We start from the raw sequence: 18,280 nt of genomic DNA on the forward strand, positions 1-18,280 counted from the left end.
TGTCTTGCACACGTCGATGTCTTTGGTGATTACTCCGATACAGAAACAACGATCGAGGCCCAGGAGATTTTTTACTTTGGCCACATTTTCGTCCAAACCACTCGACGAAGGGCATCCAGATCACACTATGTCTTCAACGGTCTCCCATCCATTCTTGAACTCCCTGAACCACTGGAAAACATTGGCCCTCAACAGGGCGCTGTCTTTGTAAGCCTTCTTAACGATAACAAGCATCTCGGAAGCGGTTTTGCTCAGGCGAAAGCAAAATTTAATTTCATACCGCTACTTCAGCGAACGCTCCATTTTTTTTACGTTTTCTGCCGTGACAAAAACTCGACCACAGCTTTGATGCCGCTTCAGATCCTCACCCATTAGCTCAGAAACCGCCTCCAGGGAGCAGCGCACTACTGGCGAAGGCAGCGTCGTGCAGCAGGCAGTCTTACTTTATGGACAAACCCTGCAGTTTATTGCTAGAACTTTTTGCAGGGACACCAAGCAGAAAGTTCATGCGAACTTTACTATCAGTAGATCACCTGTGTAGAACCCCACCTCATAGAAGAGGCCTGCCAAGCCAGGACCAAGTTCCCCCACCAGCTCGCTGTGATGCCGTGAATAGTGATGGCTCAGGCCTAGCTCATTTTTCACGGGTAGACTACACTGCATTTCTAAGGAAAGCCAAAGTCTGCACTTATCAAGTTAAGATCTTTCATTGAACCACGGTGGCCAAGATACAAAAAGATATAACGTGGCAAACCGAAGAAAAAAAGGCAAGAATTAAGGAAACGGGCACTGTGCCGTCGGTTTTATTAATCTTTTGTCTCGTTTTTGAGCTGTTTGCCACATTATGTTTTAATACCAACAAGCTTGGCTGACAATCATTTTGCAGCACAAGAAGATACTTCGAAAACAGTTACATTACACAGACGTATCAGCGCTGGGGTATTGGTGTGAAGTTAGAAAACACAACTTTGATGTTCATTTTCCATTCTGTAATCAACCTATAATCGTGAAATAAACAAGAATGAAATATTGAAAACATACTTTATCAGGATAATTATATTTATCACTTCCCTTTGGTGTCAACCTGTTCACCACTGCCTTTGGGCTAAGAGACTTTTCGTTCAAGCAAGAGCTTAGAAACTGTGGCAAGAGTTGCCTTGGCTTACGTTCTCTCTGGAACCTGCGCAGTGCATTTTTTCGTTCATCCGCATCCAGGTACCACACCGTGATGGCAAACCTGTGCACAACAAATACGCCAAATTTATGCTTCCTGTACTGCAGAGCATCAAGACAAACTACTAGCTGTAAGCAAGAACTGAAAACATGTCCACCATGTTGAAGACTCACAGACAACTTTCTGTGACACTGAAGGAAGGCACAAGTGACCCTTTGGTGATACAGGTCAGAAAACAAACATCACTACAGCACTAATGCTAAAATGATACGCAAGTGCACCACTCGTGTGTCAAACATATTTTTGCTTTACTCTGCCATTTCGGTAAATGAATCATCACCCTCATCATCAGACTATTTATGTCCACTGACGGGCAAAGGCGTCTCTCAGCGACATGAAATTACCTATGTTGTGTCAGCTGAGACGGTCTTGTACGCGTAAATTTCCTAATTTCATCACACCCCCTAGTTCTCTGCTATCACGAGTGGAAAGCTATGGGGACTCAGTATCTGCTTCACGAAAGCAAAACAAAAAGCGAGTATTTTCTGTCTGACAGCACTCACAGCACTGTTAGAACCTGACCTGTAGCAGTGACACATATGCTCCACCCCTGTAAACTTTTCCTTCACTTGTACCGTGTGGGTGAAGCAGCACACTGACCACGACAAGGCGGAGAGACATACACGACACACTCGCTGCTGTCTCTCTACCTTGTTCTGGTCAGTGCGCTGCTTCACCCAAACGGTATGATGATTAGTCACCAACTCGCCCAACTTTCCACATCACTCAATTTCCTTCACTGCCACACAAAGTTTTTTGCGGGGATAGGACCACAGTGAAACAAATATCATGAATAACTCTTCTGAAAGGATATGGTAGGTTATTCCTGCATGAAGTACCACAACATTGAAAGCCAAATCCTTTCAACCAGCAGCAAAAGTTGAACCAAAAGCAAAGGAACAGAAACAAACACGCACAGTTTAGATGGCAACACTTGCCCTCCTAACTCACGAGTTTCCTGAAAATAAATATCTACACAGCAATCGGCACCATGGTCTATGCTGGTTTCCTGACAGCCACTGTGCCACCACAAGAATGCTGGCACACCGAGTGTTTGGCTCATCTTGAACTTGGTTTGTCCCACAACATGGCTATTGGCGCACAAAAACAAAAAGCTTTTGTCGGGTCAAATCTTAATAATCACATGCAACAATGTGATTAATTTTCTTAATGTGGGATCTGCATTTAATTTTGAGCATGAACATTTTCCCCTGACACTGCTCAAGCCTTAGGCTTATGTGGGCTAGCTCTTACAAGGAACTATTAATAGTATTATTATTACAACAAAAATTTCGGTTCTCATAACACGACTTGCATCAATGTTTACTCACAGACTGCACTGATGCTGCAGTATTTCTTCCAACTACAGTGACCCACTGGTTCATGTTCAATAACACCCCTTCATGACTGCCTATGTTAAATGTATTTCCATAAGTATAACACTTTGCACATTGTTTTAATAGACTCGACTGTTGTAACAGAGACAACATTGTTTGCCAGGCACTTATCCAAGGTGTCCCGACTCTCTAGGAAAGACACCACTCTGAAAGCTTTACTTTCCCATGCACACAAAAGCACCAATTCTTCCACTGGGTAATTGTAAGACACTGACAATGATGACAAGCTCTGCCAGAAAGAACAAGGTAGTTGCTGCCCCTTTGGTCTGTCCTGTGTTGTGTTAAATAGAATATTGAAATAGAATATTAAATAGAATATTTAACCTGACTGATCAACAGCTCTCACCAAAGTGACTCATCGATTTTGCTCTCTCTGCAGTCCCCAGAAAATTTGGCAGAACCCATCTCATGACTGCCGACGGTGATGCATTAGCATTTAATCAATATAGCGACACAACATAGTGCCACTGTTGAAACGAGTTATGCATGAAGTGTGTACTGCAGTGGGATTCCTCTTTCGCGCTTCTCCAAGAACACTCAGTGTCATATAGCACTGCCACCGCAAAGCCTGTACGTGGCCTCCAAAATGCGTGGTGCACCGGTGCGTGTGAGCAATGAGAAACATGTTGTGCGTCCATCCGCTATCGCACTTATTTCTGGATGCCCTGCGCCATGTAAGGTGGCAATGCCAGGTCCGCGCATGGCCTTCTAGACGAGCAGCGTGGCGTGGCAGTTGCCGCAAACGCAGGTCCAAAGAGCAAGGCACTGCTGACTGATGCCACAGAGCAAGTGATTAGAATGAAGGAAATTTTGGTTGGAAGGCATAAAAGCAAAAAGAACCTCATCTACAAAGGCAAAGCTGATAAGGATAACACGAGCTCACACAGCCTAGTTACGATAACATCACTGATATATAGAATGGCAATGCAAGCCATAAAATTAGAACTGTTGAAGCGTGTGGAAAAAAATTCATCATCATCATCATCATCAGCCTGGTTATGCCCACTGCAGGGCAAACGCCTCTCCCATACTTCTCCAACTACCCCGGTCATGTACTAATTGTGGCCATGTTGTCCCTGCAAACTTCTTAATCTCATCCGCCCACCTAACTTTCTGCCGCCCCCGTAATTGGTATCTGTGCCGCCCGCGTCTCCTTCGCCGATCGCTCCACTATCGTGCTATTCAGTCATCGCCCATTGTCCCCACGACATCATCCTTGGCTTAGACTTCCTCTCCGCTCATTCTGCTCTCATCGATTGTTCCGCCAGTACTCTACGCCTTGACCTGCCTGTTCTGGATCCCGCTGAACCACACCCCAGTCGCCTCAGTTCCGTCGACTTCGTTCGCTTGCCACCTTCGGCACTGCCTTACGCTGACTTAGTGTCATCCCCACTGTTCCGGTGCGCAGTGACGACCACCAGCATGGATGCAACAAGAACAAGAAGTGCGTTTTATTCAGGGATGCTTACAGGTATATATAGCTTTGGCTGACTGTCCGATAACCGACACGTGCTTCGTTGATCAGTCTATCGGAAGGGGCCGTTCCATGAGCGCATGCGCGACCTGACGATACATCTTCCCCCGGGATAATGTTATAAAAGTTGAGAGTAAGATACGAGACTTGCTTAAAATCCCGGCCGTAATGCAGACGATTGGGTTGCTGTCTTTGCCGGGTGGATCGCCTTGGCACCGCTTGCGTGGGCAGCATTGTTGACTGTGAAGCAGCTGCCGTTGCTTGAAATGGTGTAGTTGCGGTTAATTCTGATGGCGACGCCCTCCTAGGCATCGTCGCCTGGGAAACCTCCTCGCTCTCAGATTCATCTTCTCCCAAGTCTGTCTGGAAAAGCTCATGTGTGACTAGAAGGTGTTGCCGGTTGCGTCGGAGTATTTGGTTGTCCTCTGTAGCGACGCGATAGGACCTCGGCGCCACCAGGTCCATGACTCGAGCCTTGCGGTCCCATGTGTCTCCCCGTACTCTTACTACTGCATCTTTCTGGAGTTCGGGTAGGGGTTTCCTGCTTGACAATTGTGAAGGTTGGCGCCTAAGTGCTTGCTTCCTGGGGCACGTCCAGAAGTCTGGCAGCCGCGTACGTAACCTTCTGCCCTGAAGCAATTCTCCTGGGGAGCGGCCGTCTTCAAGAGGCGCCGAACGATAGGAGAGTAGACCCAGCCAGAAGTCCTCCCTCGTTTCACTTATTTTCTTCATGATCCTTTTGACGATTTGGACACCCTTCTTGGCGAGACCATTGGACTGCGGGAACCGTGGACTTGACGTCACGTGTTTGAAGTCGTATCTGGATGCGAACAGGGCAAATTCATGGGATGAGAACTGCGGACCGTTATCGGTACAGACTTCCATGGGAATTCCGTCGTGCAAAAACTGCACTAAGTTTACTCATGACAGTTCCTGTTGTTGTGTCAGCTAGTTTCTCGACTTCTGGAAAAGTTGAGAATGCATCAAACACACATAAGTAGGAGTCTGCGCCGTACATGAAGAGATCAACCCCAACACAGTACCAGGCATGTTCTGGGATCTGTCAAGGTAATATGGGTTCGCTGGGCTGGTTATATGCGTATTTCTGACAAACGGCGCACGACTTGACCAAATTTTCGATGTCCCCGCTCAGTCCTAGCCAGAACACCAAGCGCCGGACAGTTACTTTGCAATTATTGATGCCTAAGTGTCCTTCGTGAATACGAGTGAGCATCTCAGGTCTCATGAGCTTTGGGATAACAACTTTTGATCCCTTCATCACCATGCCTTGTACTTCTGATAACTCAGGGGAAACCGGTTTCATCGCGCCACTAATTTCTTCGCCGTTCCTAAGGCAGCGCAACACAATTTGCAAGTCTGGGTCAGCGGCTGTTGCTTCTGCTAGTCTGTCTAACATTTTCTTGCTCACCAATTCTGAAGCCACGCCCAATGCATGTATGTCGACGTCGTCTGTGAAGCTATCCACGCTGCGGGGAGAGACAAGCGACGATCTGGATAGCATATCTGCCAGGAGCAGTTGTTTCCTTGGGACAAAGTGAAGGACATAATCGTATCTTAATAAGCGCAAGAAAAAACGCTGTAATTTTGGAGGCATGTCCGCAATGGCTTTAGCCGCGATAGCTAGCAATGGTCTGTGGTCGGTTTCAACGATAAATTTGCGACCGTACACGAAGTGAAAAAATTGGTCGCACCCAAATGTTATAGCCATTGTCTCTTTTTCTATTTGGGCGTATCTTTGTTCCGCCTCAGTCATTGTCCGGGAAACGTAGGCTACTGGCCGCCAATTGTCACCATACCGCTGAAATAGGGCCGAGCCGATCCCATTCTGTGACGCATCAGAAGAGATTTTGGTTTCTCGGGTCGGATCAAATATGGCGAGCAGTGGCGCACTGCTTAGAATACGGCAGATAGCTTGCCACTCGTTGTAATGGTTTTGAGACAACTCACAGACCGTGTCCTTCTTCATTAGGCTTCGCAGTAGCGTTGTTCTTTCTGCCAAGTGGGGTATGTATTTACCGAAGTAGTTTACGACCCCCAGCATTCTTTGGACGCCTGCTTTGTCACTTGGCTGAGGCATTTCGCTTACTGCTGACGTCATTGTTGAGTTCGGACTTATTCCGTGTTGGCTGATCACATCGCCCAAAAAGTCAATTTTAGTCACCCCGAATCTACATTTTGTTGCATTAAACGTTAGGCCGGCCTTCCTTGCTAAATTCAGAACCGTACGGAGGCGGCTATCATGCTCTTCCCTCGTGCTCCCCCATACGAGTATTTCGTCGATATATATACGCACACCTGGGGCCTGGTCAAATATTTCATTCATGGTTTTTTGGAATACTTCCGGCGCGGAAGCGATTCCGAAGGGAAGTCTCAAGAAGCGATAACGACCAAACGGCGTTCCAATTGTGCACATCCTTGAATTGGCATCATCAAGAGAGATTTGATGAAAACCCGAGTACGCGTCGAGGCGCGTAAAAAATGTTGCTCCGGCCAGCTCTGCCTCAATATCTTCTCTTTTTGGCAATTGATAGTGCTCTCGCTTTATGCCTGCGTTAATGCGCCTGGGATCAATGCATATGCGAAGTTTGCCATCCTTTTTCCTTGCCGCGACAAAGGGGCTTACCCAATCCGTCGGCTCGCTGACTTTGACGATAATGCCTGCACGTTCCATGCGGTCCAACTCTTCTCAGAGGGGCTCGCGCAATGCCAGGGGCACCCGTCGCACCGGCTGGACCACCGGCGTTGCTTCCTCCCGCAGGACCATGTGGTACGGGCGTGCCAGGCAGCCGATACCCCGAAACAGCTCTGGGAATTCCTTCGTCATTTGGTCAGTACTGTTCATGTGAACAGAACCCACAGTACCTGACACCAGTCCTAAAGTTTCGCTCGCCGACAGCCCAAGGATGGCTTGGTTGCTCTTCCTGACGATAAAAAAGTCAAAGTGCTCGCTCCGGTTGTTCACAGTCACTGGTAGCGTAGCCACGCCGATATGCTTGATGACGTTGCCAGTGTATGAGCGCAGAACAGAGGGGCTTGTCTTCAAACACTGATTGACCGTGAGCCTTTGAAAAATGGTGTGAGGCAGCAAGCTGGCTTGCGAGCCCGTGTCTACCTTCAGAGACACCAGTTGGGACGTGACTTGGGCGTCGATAACCCAATCAGCTTTGTTGCCCACGCCAACATCCAGGATTTGAAAATCGGCGTGCTCGTCCCTCACAGCACTTATTTGAGGACCTTTCCTACAACAAGCCGAAAAGTGGTTAGCGCCACGACACGAGAAACATTTTTTTCCAAAGGCTGGGCACCCGCCACGTTCGTGGATGCGGTTGCACTTGAAACATTCGAATTGCCTCCTTGTTTTGATCTGCGCTACTTCCGTTTCAGGTTGAGCGTAACTTTCCTCGGAGCCTGAGGCGAGTTCCTCGTGTGCCAGACATTTGCACTGCGCACACTGAACATTCGAACTGCGCATTTCGATTGGTGCCACTTGTTTTTCTGCTTGAACCCATGCGTTGTTTTGCTCGGCACATACTTCCTCCGCCTTGCAGATTTCTTCGGCTTTGCGTAATGTAAGGTCCTTAACCTTCAGCATTTTCTTTTGCAATTCCGGGTTAACGGTGCCGAAAACAATCTGGTCTCTGACCATAGAATCACTTAGGTCCCCGAAATTGCAACTTTGGGCTAGCTTCCTGAGGTCTCGAGCGAAATGCTCAATAGGCTCCCCCTCAGCTTGAGTCCTTGTACGGAAGACATACCGTTCATGCACCTCGTCTTGCTGTTGCCGACAATATTCTTCAAACTTTCCCGTCACTGTTCCATAATCCTCTTTGCTTTCGTCGTCCGAAAACGAAAAATTGTTGAATACCTCTAGGGCGTCCTCTCCGGCAATGGTGAGCAGGAGCGCAGTCTTGGCTGGCTCGGACCTTGGTGCTTTCGCCGTTTCCGTTGCTTGCAAGAACAGCTCGAATCTCTGCTTGAACAGGCACCAATTCCTTGCGGTGTTCCCGGACAGCACCAGTGGTTGCGGCGGCTTCACTAAATCCATCTTGTCGGTTCACTGAGACGCCCGTCTTTCGATGCGTTACTGCTTGCGCAATTCTACCCCACTTCTGACACCATGTTCCGGTGCGCAGTGACGACCACCAGCATGGATGCAACAAGAACAAGAAGTGCGTTTTATTCAGGGATGCTTACAGGTATATATAGCTTTGGCTGACTGTCCGATAACCGACACGTGCTTCGTTGATCAGTCTATCGGAAGGGGCCGTTCCATGAGCGCATGCGCGACCTGACGATACACCCACCAGTCCCTGAAGGCCACTATATCGCGGCTCCTATGCAAGACGTCCTCCTTACACACGGGATCACAGTACCTCATACAGTTTTATCTATTACGGCGAATTGCGTCTGCCTGCCAGTGGTCAATTTTGGCTTGACGACACAAGTGCTGTCACTGGTCCAGCTTTGCTCATTCGAGGATCACTCAGTAGCATCTACTGCAGTAGATGACAATTCAGCCAATCCTCCTCTATCATCGCAGTCGGCGACTTGTACCATCGCCAACTTACAGAAAATGATTGCGTCCGACATGCCGTCCGACCACGCTCGTGAGCTCTACCACGTTGTTTTCCTACCACTATATTTTTTACTTTAACGATCGTCCTTTGGCCCAAACTACAGCTGTTAAACATCGCATTAATACCGGCGATGCCCCTCCAATTCATCGCCGCCCGTATCAAGTGTCACCGGCTGAGTGTCAAGTTATTCCTGCCGAAGTTCGCAAAATGCTTGCCAAGAACATTATTGAACCGTCATGTAGTCCACGGGCGTCACCTGTTGTACTGGTAAAAAAGAAGGATGGCTCATGGCGCTTTTGCGTAGATTATCGGCACCTTAACAGGGTTACCAAAAAGGATGTGCATCCCCTACCTTGGATTGATGACGCCCTTGACTGCCTCCACGGTGCTCGCTATTTCTCCTCTATTGACCTTCGCTCCGGCTACTAGCAGATTGCCGTGGACGATCTCGACAGCGAGAAGGCTGCTTTTCTAACACCCGACGGTCTTTATCAATTCAAAGAGATGCCGTTCGGTCTATGTAATGCTCCTGCCACTTTTGAACGCATGATGGACTCCCTTCTTCACGGTTTCAAATGGTCCACGTGCCTGTGCTACTTGGACGATGTCACAGTATTCTCCCTAATGTTCGCTACACACCTCGAGTGCCTCTCAGCAGTCCTGGACGTTTTTCGCCAAGCCAGTCTGCAACTTGACGCATCGAAGTGCCAATTTGGCCTTCGCCAGATTACCGTCCTTAGACACCTCGTTGACCCGAAAGGAGTGCAACCGGACCGAGGCAAGATCCATGCTGTTACACACTTCCCTGTTCCAAAGTGTGTCAAGGATGTGCGCAGCTTCATCGGCCTTTGTTCATACTTCCGCCGTTTCGTGAAAAATTTTGCGGCCTGTTTTTCTGTGCAAGAAGCTGCGGGGCGCCTTTTTCATTGTGGGGTGCTGTTCTTGTCGCGACAATTGCATTCATGAGGCTGGCGTAATGTGCAGCTTCTGCCACTGTCGGGCCTGAATCGGCCGTGCTGTCGCTTTCCGTGTCGTCCTCATCACTGCCACTAGGCGACACTTTGGCAACAACAGAGGCAACGATGGTGAAGAGTCGAAACTCGTAGCCGACATCTCTTCGCAGTCGCAGTAGCGCCGCTGAGCAACTTCTACGCATTCCAAATGCCACACACCATAGTCAACAGTAGACCCATGTCGCATGCCAGCGCCCACTTCTTTGTGTCACGTGCAATAGCATGAATGATGTTGAATTTTTCTTCTATGCTGAGCATCTGGCGACTTTTTTATTCAAGCTTCGGCATGATGTGAGTCCTTGCTTGCACGACGCCACAACACTCACTGGCCCGGTGCCGAAATTATGTTGATGTTGATGTGGCTTCACACACAAATGCACAGCGTGCTTGGAGGCCCCCGTTCTAATCTCTGAGGCTTGTTGTTCTGCCGGGCCACTCGCTTGAGACGACCTACCGCCGTGTTTGCGCGACGAAAAGTGGAAACACTAGGTGTTAACCGTTATGTATGGAATAAGCTTGTACAGTTCATGTGGATACAAAACACATCATGTTCAATGGCTGTTACTTGGGGATTTGACGTTACTGCTTTTAAAATGAAACTACTGTTTAAGCGGGTACGGTTTAACAAGGTTTTACTGTAATTGGAGATCGCAAGGAGAGGCCTTCGTCCTGCAGTGGACATAAAATAGGCTGCTGCTGATGATGATGATGCATCCCAAAAAAAATGGGGGATGCTCCGAGAAAACTAAAGTATAATGGCGGGGAGACTAGTCCACCACCCCCTTCACCACCTTCCTCCATCTGGCTTCCGATTATGTTGACTCGTTTAACTGTTTAACTCCGCTTCCTGCGCGCTCCAATCGCATGTTGTTAACAAGTCGCAGCTGACAGCGATGGCACTGCTATAACTGCAAAGAGGGCTCACGGGCAGCAAGCGGCAAGCAGTATGCGAGCTCCACTGAGGCATCGCTTTAGTGGCCCCAAAAGGGGCCTCCTAAAATATGGGAGACGGTTGTCACCGCGGCCTGTCAGCTTGAGAGATCCAGAAGAAACACCAATGCGACATCGTCACAAGCATCTTGCCACATACTTCTCACTGGTTTGCACGAAAAGACCCAATGATTTAAGTGAAGCTTGCCGATATGCTCCTCCAAGGCATCTAGGTGCTCCACATAATGCAGAAGAAGGTTCCTCATGAAAATGAAGTCCTGGAGGGACTGAATCATCTGCCAGCCCTCCTGTGAGGACAACGTTGAGGCAGCCTGCCCTACTGTGTCATCTCTTCCATTGTCGCCGTCGCTATATAATGCAAACATGTTTGCGACAATCGCCTCATCAATTAGAAGCACTTAAGTTTTGAAATCTATAGCGGCATGCTTTCATTTCAACGTTGTGCACTGCTGATAATCAGCGGGCAGATCAGCCATCTTTGGTTTTGGCAATGTCAAACGAGGCTGAGAAAACATGTGGCCAGGGACGATTTCGACGTAACCAACAAAGACGAATGTGAGCGATTCAGCTGTTTGCAGAACTGTGCTGCACGAGGAGCCAGCGAGCAATCTGGGAGCAGTGCAGTTGGCACAGTCCATTCGTGTTTCGAAGGGTGGCACGGCGTAGAGCTGCGGGCACAGCCCATTGGTGTTCGGAGGGGTGGAAGGGCGACGGGAGAGAGAGATGTGGAGAAGGCTCGAAAATGAATGCACGGGGACTGTTGGGGCAGCAGCTCGAACTTCTGGTTTTCCTTTTCCTTTTGAAGGATTTCGGATTTTTATTACCTTTCAGTATAGACACCCAGCAGCCAGACATCATCATTATAACCGGTAATGCGGCATCGAGGCATTGTAGTATGCGGGATATTTCCCCATGGAAAACATACAAAGGTTGATCGTGCAGCAGTTTCTCATTGTTATAACCGATATAATCATTAAAACCGGTATCATTATAAGTGGGTTCGAATATAATACATTTTGCATATCTGATAATTTTTTTTACATTTCTTATTATATACAAGCACATCTTCACAAACTTTGTTCAATTTTATCCCCCGATCTTGATTCTGGCAATTTATATCTCTTTCATGAGATACATCTCGTTAACAAAACATTTATGCATAAAAAGTGCATTTTCTCTGCTTTTTGTTTAATAAATGGAAGATTGAAGAGTTAACCCCCTTGTCAGGACTACTAAATGCATGCTCAATGAGCAAATTTGGCACGTCTGAATTGGGCCAGCGCTTACCTGATCGAGTAGGCTGGCAGCACCTCGTGCGGATTCCGGCGGTCGGACCAGAAGAAGAGCATGCGGTCAAAGAGGGGCTCAATGTTGGCCACCTGGCTGGACTGGCCCACGGGGAACATGCGCAGCAGGCCTCCCTGCGTCTGGCCGTGACCAATGCTCATCACACCCTCCCTAAACAAGTGATTTGGCACAAAGCATGACTAGTAAAAATAACAGAAATAAATCAATGGCCCTTCACTAAACTCTTTGTGTGGGAAGAATATGGGGAACCAAGGGTAAGACAAGTTTTGAACAGCCGAGGACGTCACTGTACTAACAACTGAGTTTATTGCTGCGCTTGCAGCTACATATATAGGTTGTTTCAGCGAACACTTTGAAAAATTTTTAAAGGTTGCCTGTGGCAAATGGCTCAATTCTAGTTTACGAGCCTGTCTACTCGAAGCGGTGGACACTACTTGCAAAAAAAATTGTTGCTGTGCTGGTCGCGCAGCTTTGCTTTTTTGATCAGCGGCAAGGACGATAACACCGTCGCCACGCCCTGTGTCCTTTGTGTGCGAGTGTGCGAGGGTGAGCCGGCGAATGCGGCTCTATCTTGCGCGCACGAGAGGGGAAGGTGGGGCGGAGCACGTCCTCTCTTGTCGCGCGCGAGGCAGGGGGGTGAGGCAAGGGAGGGACGGGGGAACGATCTTCGGCGGCTGCTGCTTACGGTGCGGCCATGCAGGCGCCGCATCTTGAAAGCGATCTGCGACGTGGCCAAAGTGCGCGCCCGTGTGGGCCTCATCTTCAAAGCGATCTGCGACGTTTGCAGAGTGCGCGTAGTGCCAGTAGCTTCATATGCAATCTGCTTTCTATGTTTCGTTCGCGTTGAAGCGAGAGCTGTACGAACGTCAATTCGCTCACTGCTATTGCTGCGTGTCCTCACTCCAGCGTTTTTCAGCGAGTTTCCGTGGTCATCGAGCGAGATGCGTTCATGCTGACCTGTGTGCACGTGACACAGTGCTTGTTAATTTATTCAGTAAGCGAATGCTTACAAGTTTATACGGCCGATCGAAGCAATCGATGCTTCACTTTCGCGAGAGTCGGCGACATTTTTTTTTTTCTCCGCCCTAGTCAGCGCGACGAACGCGCGGATGGAGCAAGAGCCATCTCGACATCGGGCGCGTCGGATCGCGCTGGCCGCGTCCGGTTACGTTGGCTGCACCAGTGCTTCAAGTTGTTCATGTCAATGTGACGTAGCGTGTGCGCGCGTGCTTACGCCATGTCAGACTATATACGCGCCTTAACCGAGCGATTTTTTTCTCTGACTTTCATTAGTTCAAATTTTGTATAATTCGAATTTCCATAGGATCCCCGTGGAATTCGAATGAATGAGCTTTTATTGTAACTTGCGTGCCTTTCTTCTTTCTAGCGGGATCGAAGATTACACCCCGTGATAAAAGTTGAGTGCATCTCTTGTCAAGACATGTTAGATGCAAATAAGCAATCCATATTTTCTAGCTTTTTCAAAATTTTTTGGTCCCCGAGTTATGGCCCACGGAACTTTTTCTATGAATTTCAAGCAGCGGGGGATGGGCGATGACTTTGGATATTGCAATACGTAGCCACAAGTGTGGAAATATACTCAGTTGTCAGTACAGCAATGTCCTTGTCCTGATCTCCCTTAGTCCTTTCTTAAATTCATTTCTTTTTTCAGTTGAGCTGTTCAAACTCGCCTTTCCTATGAACCAACCAGCTCAGTTAAATACTACAGTCGTCAACCGTTTATTCGGACCTCACAGGGACTGCGGAAATGTCCAACTAAACACATATCCGAAAAAGCAGATCAAGAAAAAAAAAATAAGTCCTTTATTTCCACGCACTTATTTGAGCTCGGCAGTAGGCTTGAAGAAATCATGAATGCACTATTGCCCGCTGTTCCGTTTACGCGCAATCAGATAAGCCTGAATCTCCCGTTTACAGGCAATCAGAAGATAAGCCTGAATCTCGGAGAGGGTCGTACGGTCACTATAGGCGGCTGAAAGCACAGTCACTGCTCGTACTCGAAGTCATCGAAGCCGACTCGGAGTCGTTGCCAGGTGGTGTAGCAGAACCCTGACGAATGATCTCGCCGTCGTCGAGTTCTGCACATGTCAGTACAGCAGTGTCAGCACCTGTGAAACTGTCAAATGAGACGGTGTCCGGAATCGCAATGCAACCATTGCGCAGGTCTCGGCAGAACATTTTCGGCATCAGTAGGGAGCATATAGAAAGGTGACAAATCCTAGACCTCCCGGCACCCACTTGCCGGCACTCCCCAGCGCAGTCTGCGTGGGCACTGTCGGCTTCATTAGACACTTGACACGATGTTTCCGTATGCCGCGTTGGATCATCACAACCTCGACACAGCACACAAAGTAAACATCACCATGCCATCACACTGACACCAGTCGCACAAACAAAAAATGTGGCCTATTCGCAGCGTCGTGCATGAAGAAGTAAATCAGCTGCTGGGTTATCTTGGCGTGGCTTACTAAGATGAGATCGGAACTGCTGTAGCCACTCTATCGAACCAGGCAGAAACGATGATGATGAGTGGGGATTTGAAGTTCCGTTCAAAACAAAAATGGCGTTCAGCAAGTCGAACCATGCACCAGTCAGAGTCTGTGCATGGTGCTCTCGATCGAGATAGCTCAAGGAGTGTCCGAAAAAATGAGACGAGAGATTGCAAGGTGTCCGAATTTTCGGCAGTTGTTATACATTATGGTCTATGGGGAGAATGGCGGTGCCGCGAAGCAGACCGAACAATCGAGCATGTCCCAGTTTTTGGAGTCCGAGAAATCAGTCGGCGACTGTATTCCGATGAACCAAGGGGCTTCGGTTTTGTTCATTACAGTTACACGAAGCCAACGTACCATGAAACCAGGAAAAGCAAGAGGAAATGAATGGTTCTTATTGATTGAAAAACATAAATAATAAGGTTGGGAGTGGCGCTGGCTGACACTCCCAGGGCTACAACTAGTGCACACACACATAACCTAGAGTCAGTCATTTTTGGGGTAAAACCCGATAATTCCAGATTCCTGCCCTCCAATCAAGTTTCATAAACATCAAGTTTCCTAGACATCTTAGATGTCTCTATGTTAATTTCATACAGACCTAAGGTATTCCTTTCAGGCATTGTAACAGAAGTTCTTGACGCACAGTAGACGACGCATTTTATTTTGGTTTCATTTAAAATTAAGACACATAAATGAAATAATAAATTAGAAATTTGAAATGACAGAAAAAAATGACGCACAATACTCATAATTTAAATAAGAAGAAACCTTCAACCACATTCAACAACAAATCTTCTAGGACACATTTTATTGGAACAATGATATACATCAATTTATTGAGAAAGTATGTTTAACGAAATTAGAATTAATTAATTTATATGATGTATGTGATAACTTGTTCTGATTTGCATTACCTTTACAATGTCTTCGCATGGGCGATCTGTGTAAAACACTTGGCTAACATGTTTGACATAATTCATAATTTTTTATGAATTACACTAAAAATACACACAGGAGATGTTTAATTATTGCATGCTTCAATTCAAAACACCAGTGTGATGCCATAATCGGAAAACAAATTTCTCACCACCCACAGAACAATATGAACACATGCTGCTTTTCTACATGTTCACAATGTTTACGTAATCTGAATAGCTGCGACATACTTGGACATCCCAGTTTTTGTTGAGATAGTAGATGCTGGTGATACAACGGCCATCCTGGTTTGGATTGTCCACATGCTTCACGTAATGTGTCCCATGGCTTGGGTAGCAAGCTATCATGGCCTGCAGGAAAGAAGAGCACAACAAACACACAGCTGTTTTCCGAATCAATATGATTCTTCAATGTCTACTGCACGCCCGACCAAGAGATCTCTAATCAATCCTAAACAGGCAGCTCAGTGCAACTAAAAGTGAAACACAATGTACAACCATGTCCGTAGTGGTTGATATGCCGAATGATTTGCTGCACTTCATTAAAAAAAGAGGATTCAGGCCATCTGGTCGACAGCATTGCAACAATCACAGACACAAGTTATCACTTAAAGAGAGAGTAGGCGCGGAGCATGACAGCATGAAGTATGCTGCTGGTGCAGGGTATAGCCTCAGTTCCTACAGCATGCCGAGCTGGACGTGATCACTGATGCTCCTGAGGTTTTTGAGCAGTCTAGACCACCTAATTTCTTCTTTTGGTCGGAGGAGCAAGGAGAAACACTTTTAAGCACTTTAAATTCATTATGAAGCACTTATGAGGAGCTAGATAAAACAATTCCTGCCAAAGCTAATCTCGCAGATAAAATGTTCTAGGGTAGCAGCACTCAATATCACTTCGCCCCAATGATGTCGAAATGGGGAAAGCCAGTCATACAGTTGTGGATTAACCTACTCAGCCATTTTCTCAATAAGCAGAAAATACTGACTCAAACAACATGTTAAAGAACAACACTTTCAAAGTACATAACATGCCGTTGTCAATGTGCAGAGCACCTGCCTCAAAGCTATCAGATTTATCATACTAATCAAATATTGCACTTAACATTGCTTAGCCATCAAATGTAAAACTTCTTCCACAAAGTTCTCACACTGTCTTCGAGTCTAGTCATGCTCCGGGCCTGAAGCACTTGGCCACATTCAATCTCCTCAAGGGAAAGAAGGTGACGTCACTCACCTAGAGAACGATTAGGCCCCTGTGCTTGCTGGACCATTAAAGAGGCTGGAAGCTACCACACATCTATCACACGAAGAGGGCCTATTTCTGCTTTATATTTTTTTAATGATGTGACACTCCCTCCTAGTGTTTTTCTCTCTCTGTGATGCCTACGAAGCTGTTGGCAACATTGAACAAAAGCTGGGCAACACCGTCGATAGCCAGTCACAAGAGAATGGCATCACCGGCAACAATTCTGTGCAGCGCAGACAAATTGGGTCACGCCAGCCACCTGAGAGCTAGATTAGTTCGCACATTACTTACAACACATTCTGGCCAGCTGTCAGTTCATTTAAGGTGGTCATAGGGGCGGTCGATAGGCGGGGAGCATAGGACATCGCAAACAACTGCAGCAGTAGTAGGCGGAAGCACTCCAACGTCGAGATCAAACATTGTCAACTGCGAACTGAGCCGGTGGAGATGGAACAAGGATTCAATGGTAAAGAACCAAAGTCCCAAGTGTGACGACCAGAGCTCCGGTAGCTTGAGAGAGGAGATCTTGGGATCGTGGGGTAGTGGCACTGACGGCAGTACTTGATCGGGAGAATCTGCGTCCATGACTGACTGGATAGAAGGCAGACTGCAAAGACAGCGGGGCTCGAGCTCCTTGCAGCGGTAGGCCCAGCGAGGCGACTGAAACACCCGGAGCTGAGAGTGATGACACAATGTCCGGAGTCACCAATTTGTGGGTGAAAAAAAAAAGCCCAGACAGACGCTGGTGCCTGCTGTCCACAAATTATACATTTAACCGAGCCTGCTCAATCAGGCGGTAACCTGATTCCGCCGATCCCACTGCTTGCGTGCTGTCAGCGTGCTGGACATGTCGTTGTTGTTGTCTTTTTCTGACCGGACCACTATGGCATATAGTAGTGCGCTACAAAACCATACTTTGTCGTCACTGAGGGCAATAAAGTTAAACTTCAATATAACAAAGTTGGTAAAATCAGCAATTCACTACGTTATATCAAAATTTTGTTGTATTGAAATTTGACCTTTTATGCAAATAAGTACAGTCGCTGATCGATTGGATGGCCTATCAGTATGACGTCATTTTGATCATTGTATATATATGTCACCTTTCACCCAATAAAATTCAGTTGCGAGTCTGTGCGCGTTCTGTCCATTTCTACTTCTGCTGTCCATGTGGTTATAGTGCAGTAACCCCCATTTTACAATACCAATTAAGAGCACAAAAACAAATTAAATGGGGCCCACCTTGGTGCGCTGGTTGATGCGGTACTGTCGCAGCAATCCCCCCTTTTTGCTGTTGTTGCATCGGCTGATGATGGCATCCAGAGTTCGCACCAGAAAGCCAACAGCAGGAAAGCCAGCCTCGGTGCCTTCCAGCCAGATGATTTGGTCACCCCGGATGACGCGCACAGTGTCACCACGCTGCTTTACCAGCTGCCCATCCTGGAACTCACCCCTCCCATAGAGACTGGCTACCTGCAGCCCCAGCAGTCATACACTTGGCATAAAATCAAACTGCATTCCCCTCTCCAATATACTGGGGTGATTGGGGTCACGTAAGAAGTGTGTGTACTATACAACAGGCTCAGTCTCCAAGAACATAATCTTTAA

At 47.5% G+C, this 18,280-nt stretch overlaps 1 protein-coding gene across 2 annotated transcripts in view; it reads right to left on the minus strand.

The window, feature by feature from the left end:
* LOC126535580 (egl nine homolog 1-like) overlaps positions 1-18,280 on the minus strand; it is a 158,696-nt gene that overhangs the window by 35,013 nt on the left and 105,403 nt on the right. For both annotated transcript variants that reach the window (XM_050182403.3, XM_050182401.3), the window contains exons 4-7: positions 17,915-18,145; positions 15,658-15,777; positions 11,955-12,094; positions 1,167-1,237 (exon numbers count right to left, since the gene is read on the minus strand). In XM_050182403.3, coding sequence (XP_050038360.1) covers positions 1,167-1,237; positions 11,955-12,094; positions 15,658-15,777; positions 17,915-18,145 — 562 coding nt within the window. The remainder of the gene's footprint in view (positions 1-1,166; positions 1,238-11,954; positions 12,095-15,657; positions 15,778-17,914; positions 18,146-18,280) is intronic.

This window comes from Dermacentor andersoni, chromosome 7, assembly GCF_023375885.2.
Source record: "Dermacentor andersoni chromosome 7, qqDerAnde1_hic_scaffold, whole genome shotgun sequence".
NCBI classification, from domain to species: Eukaryota; Metazoa; Arthropoda; class Arachnida; order Ixodida; family Ixodidae; genus Dermacentor; species Dermacentor andersoni.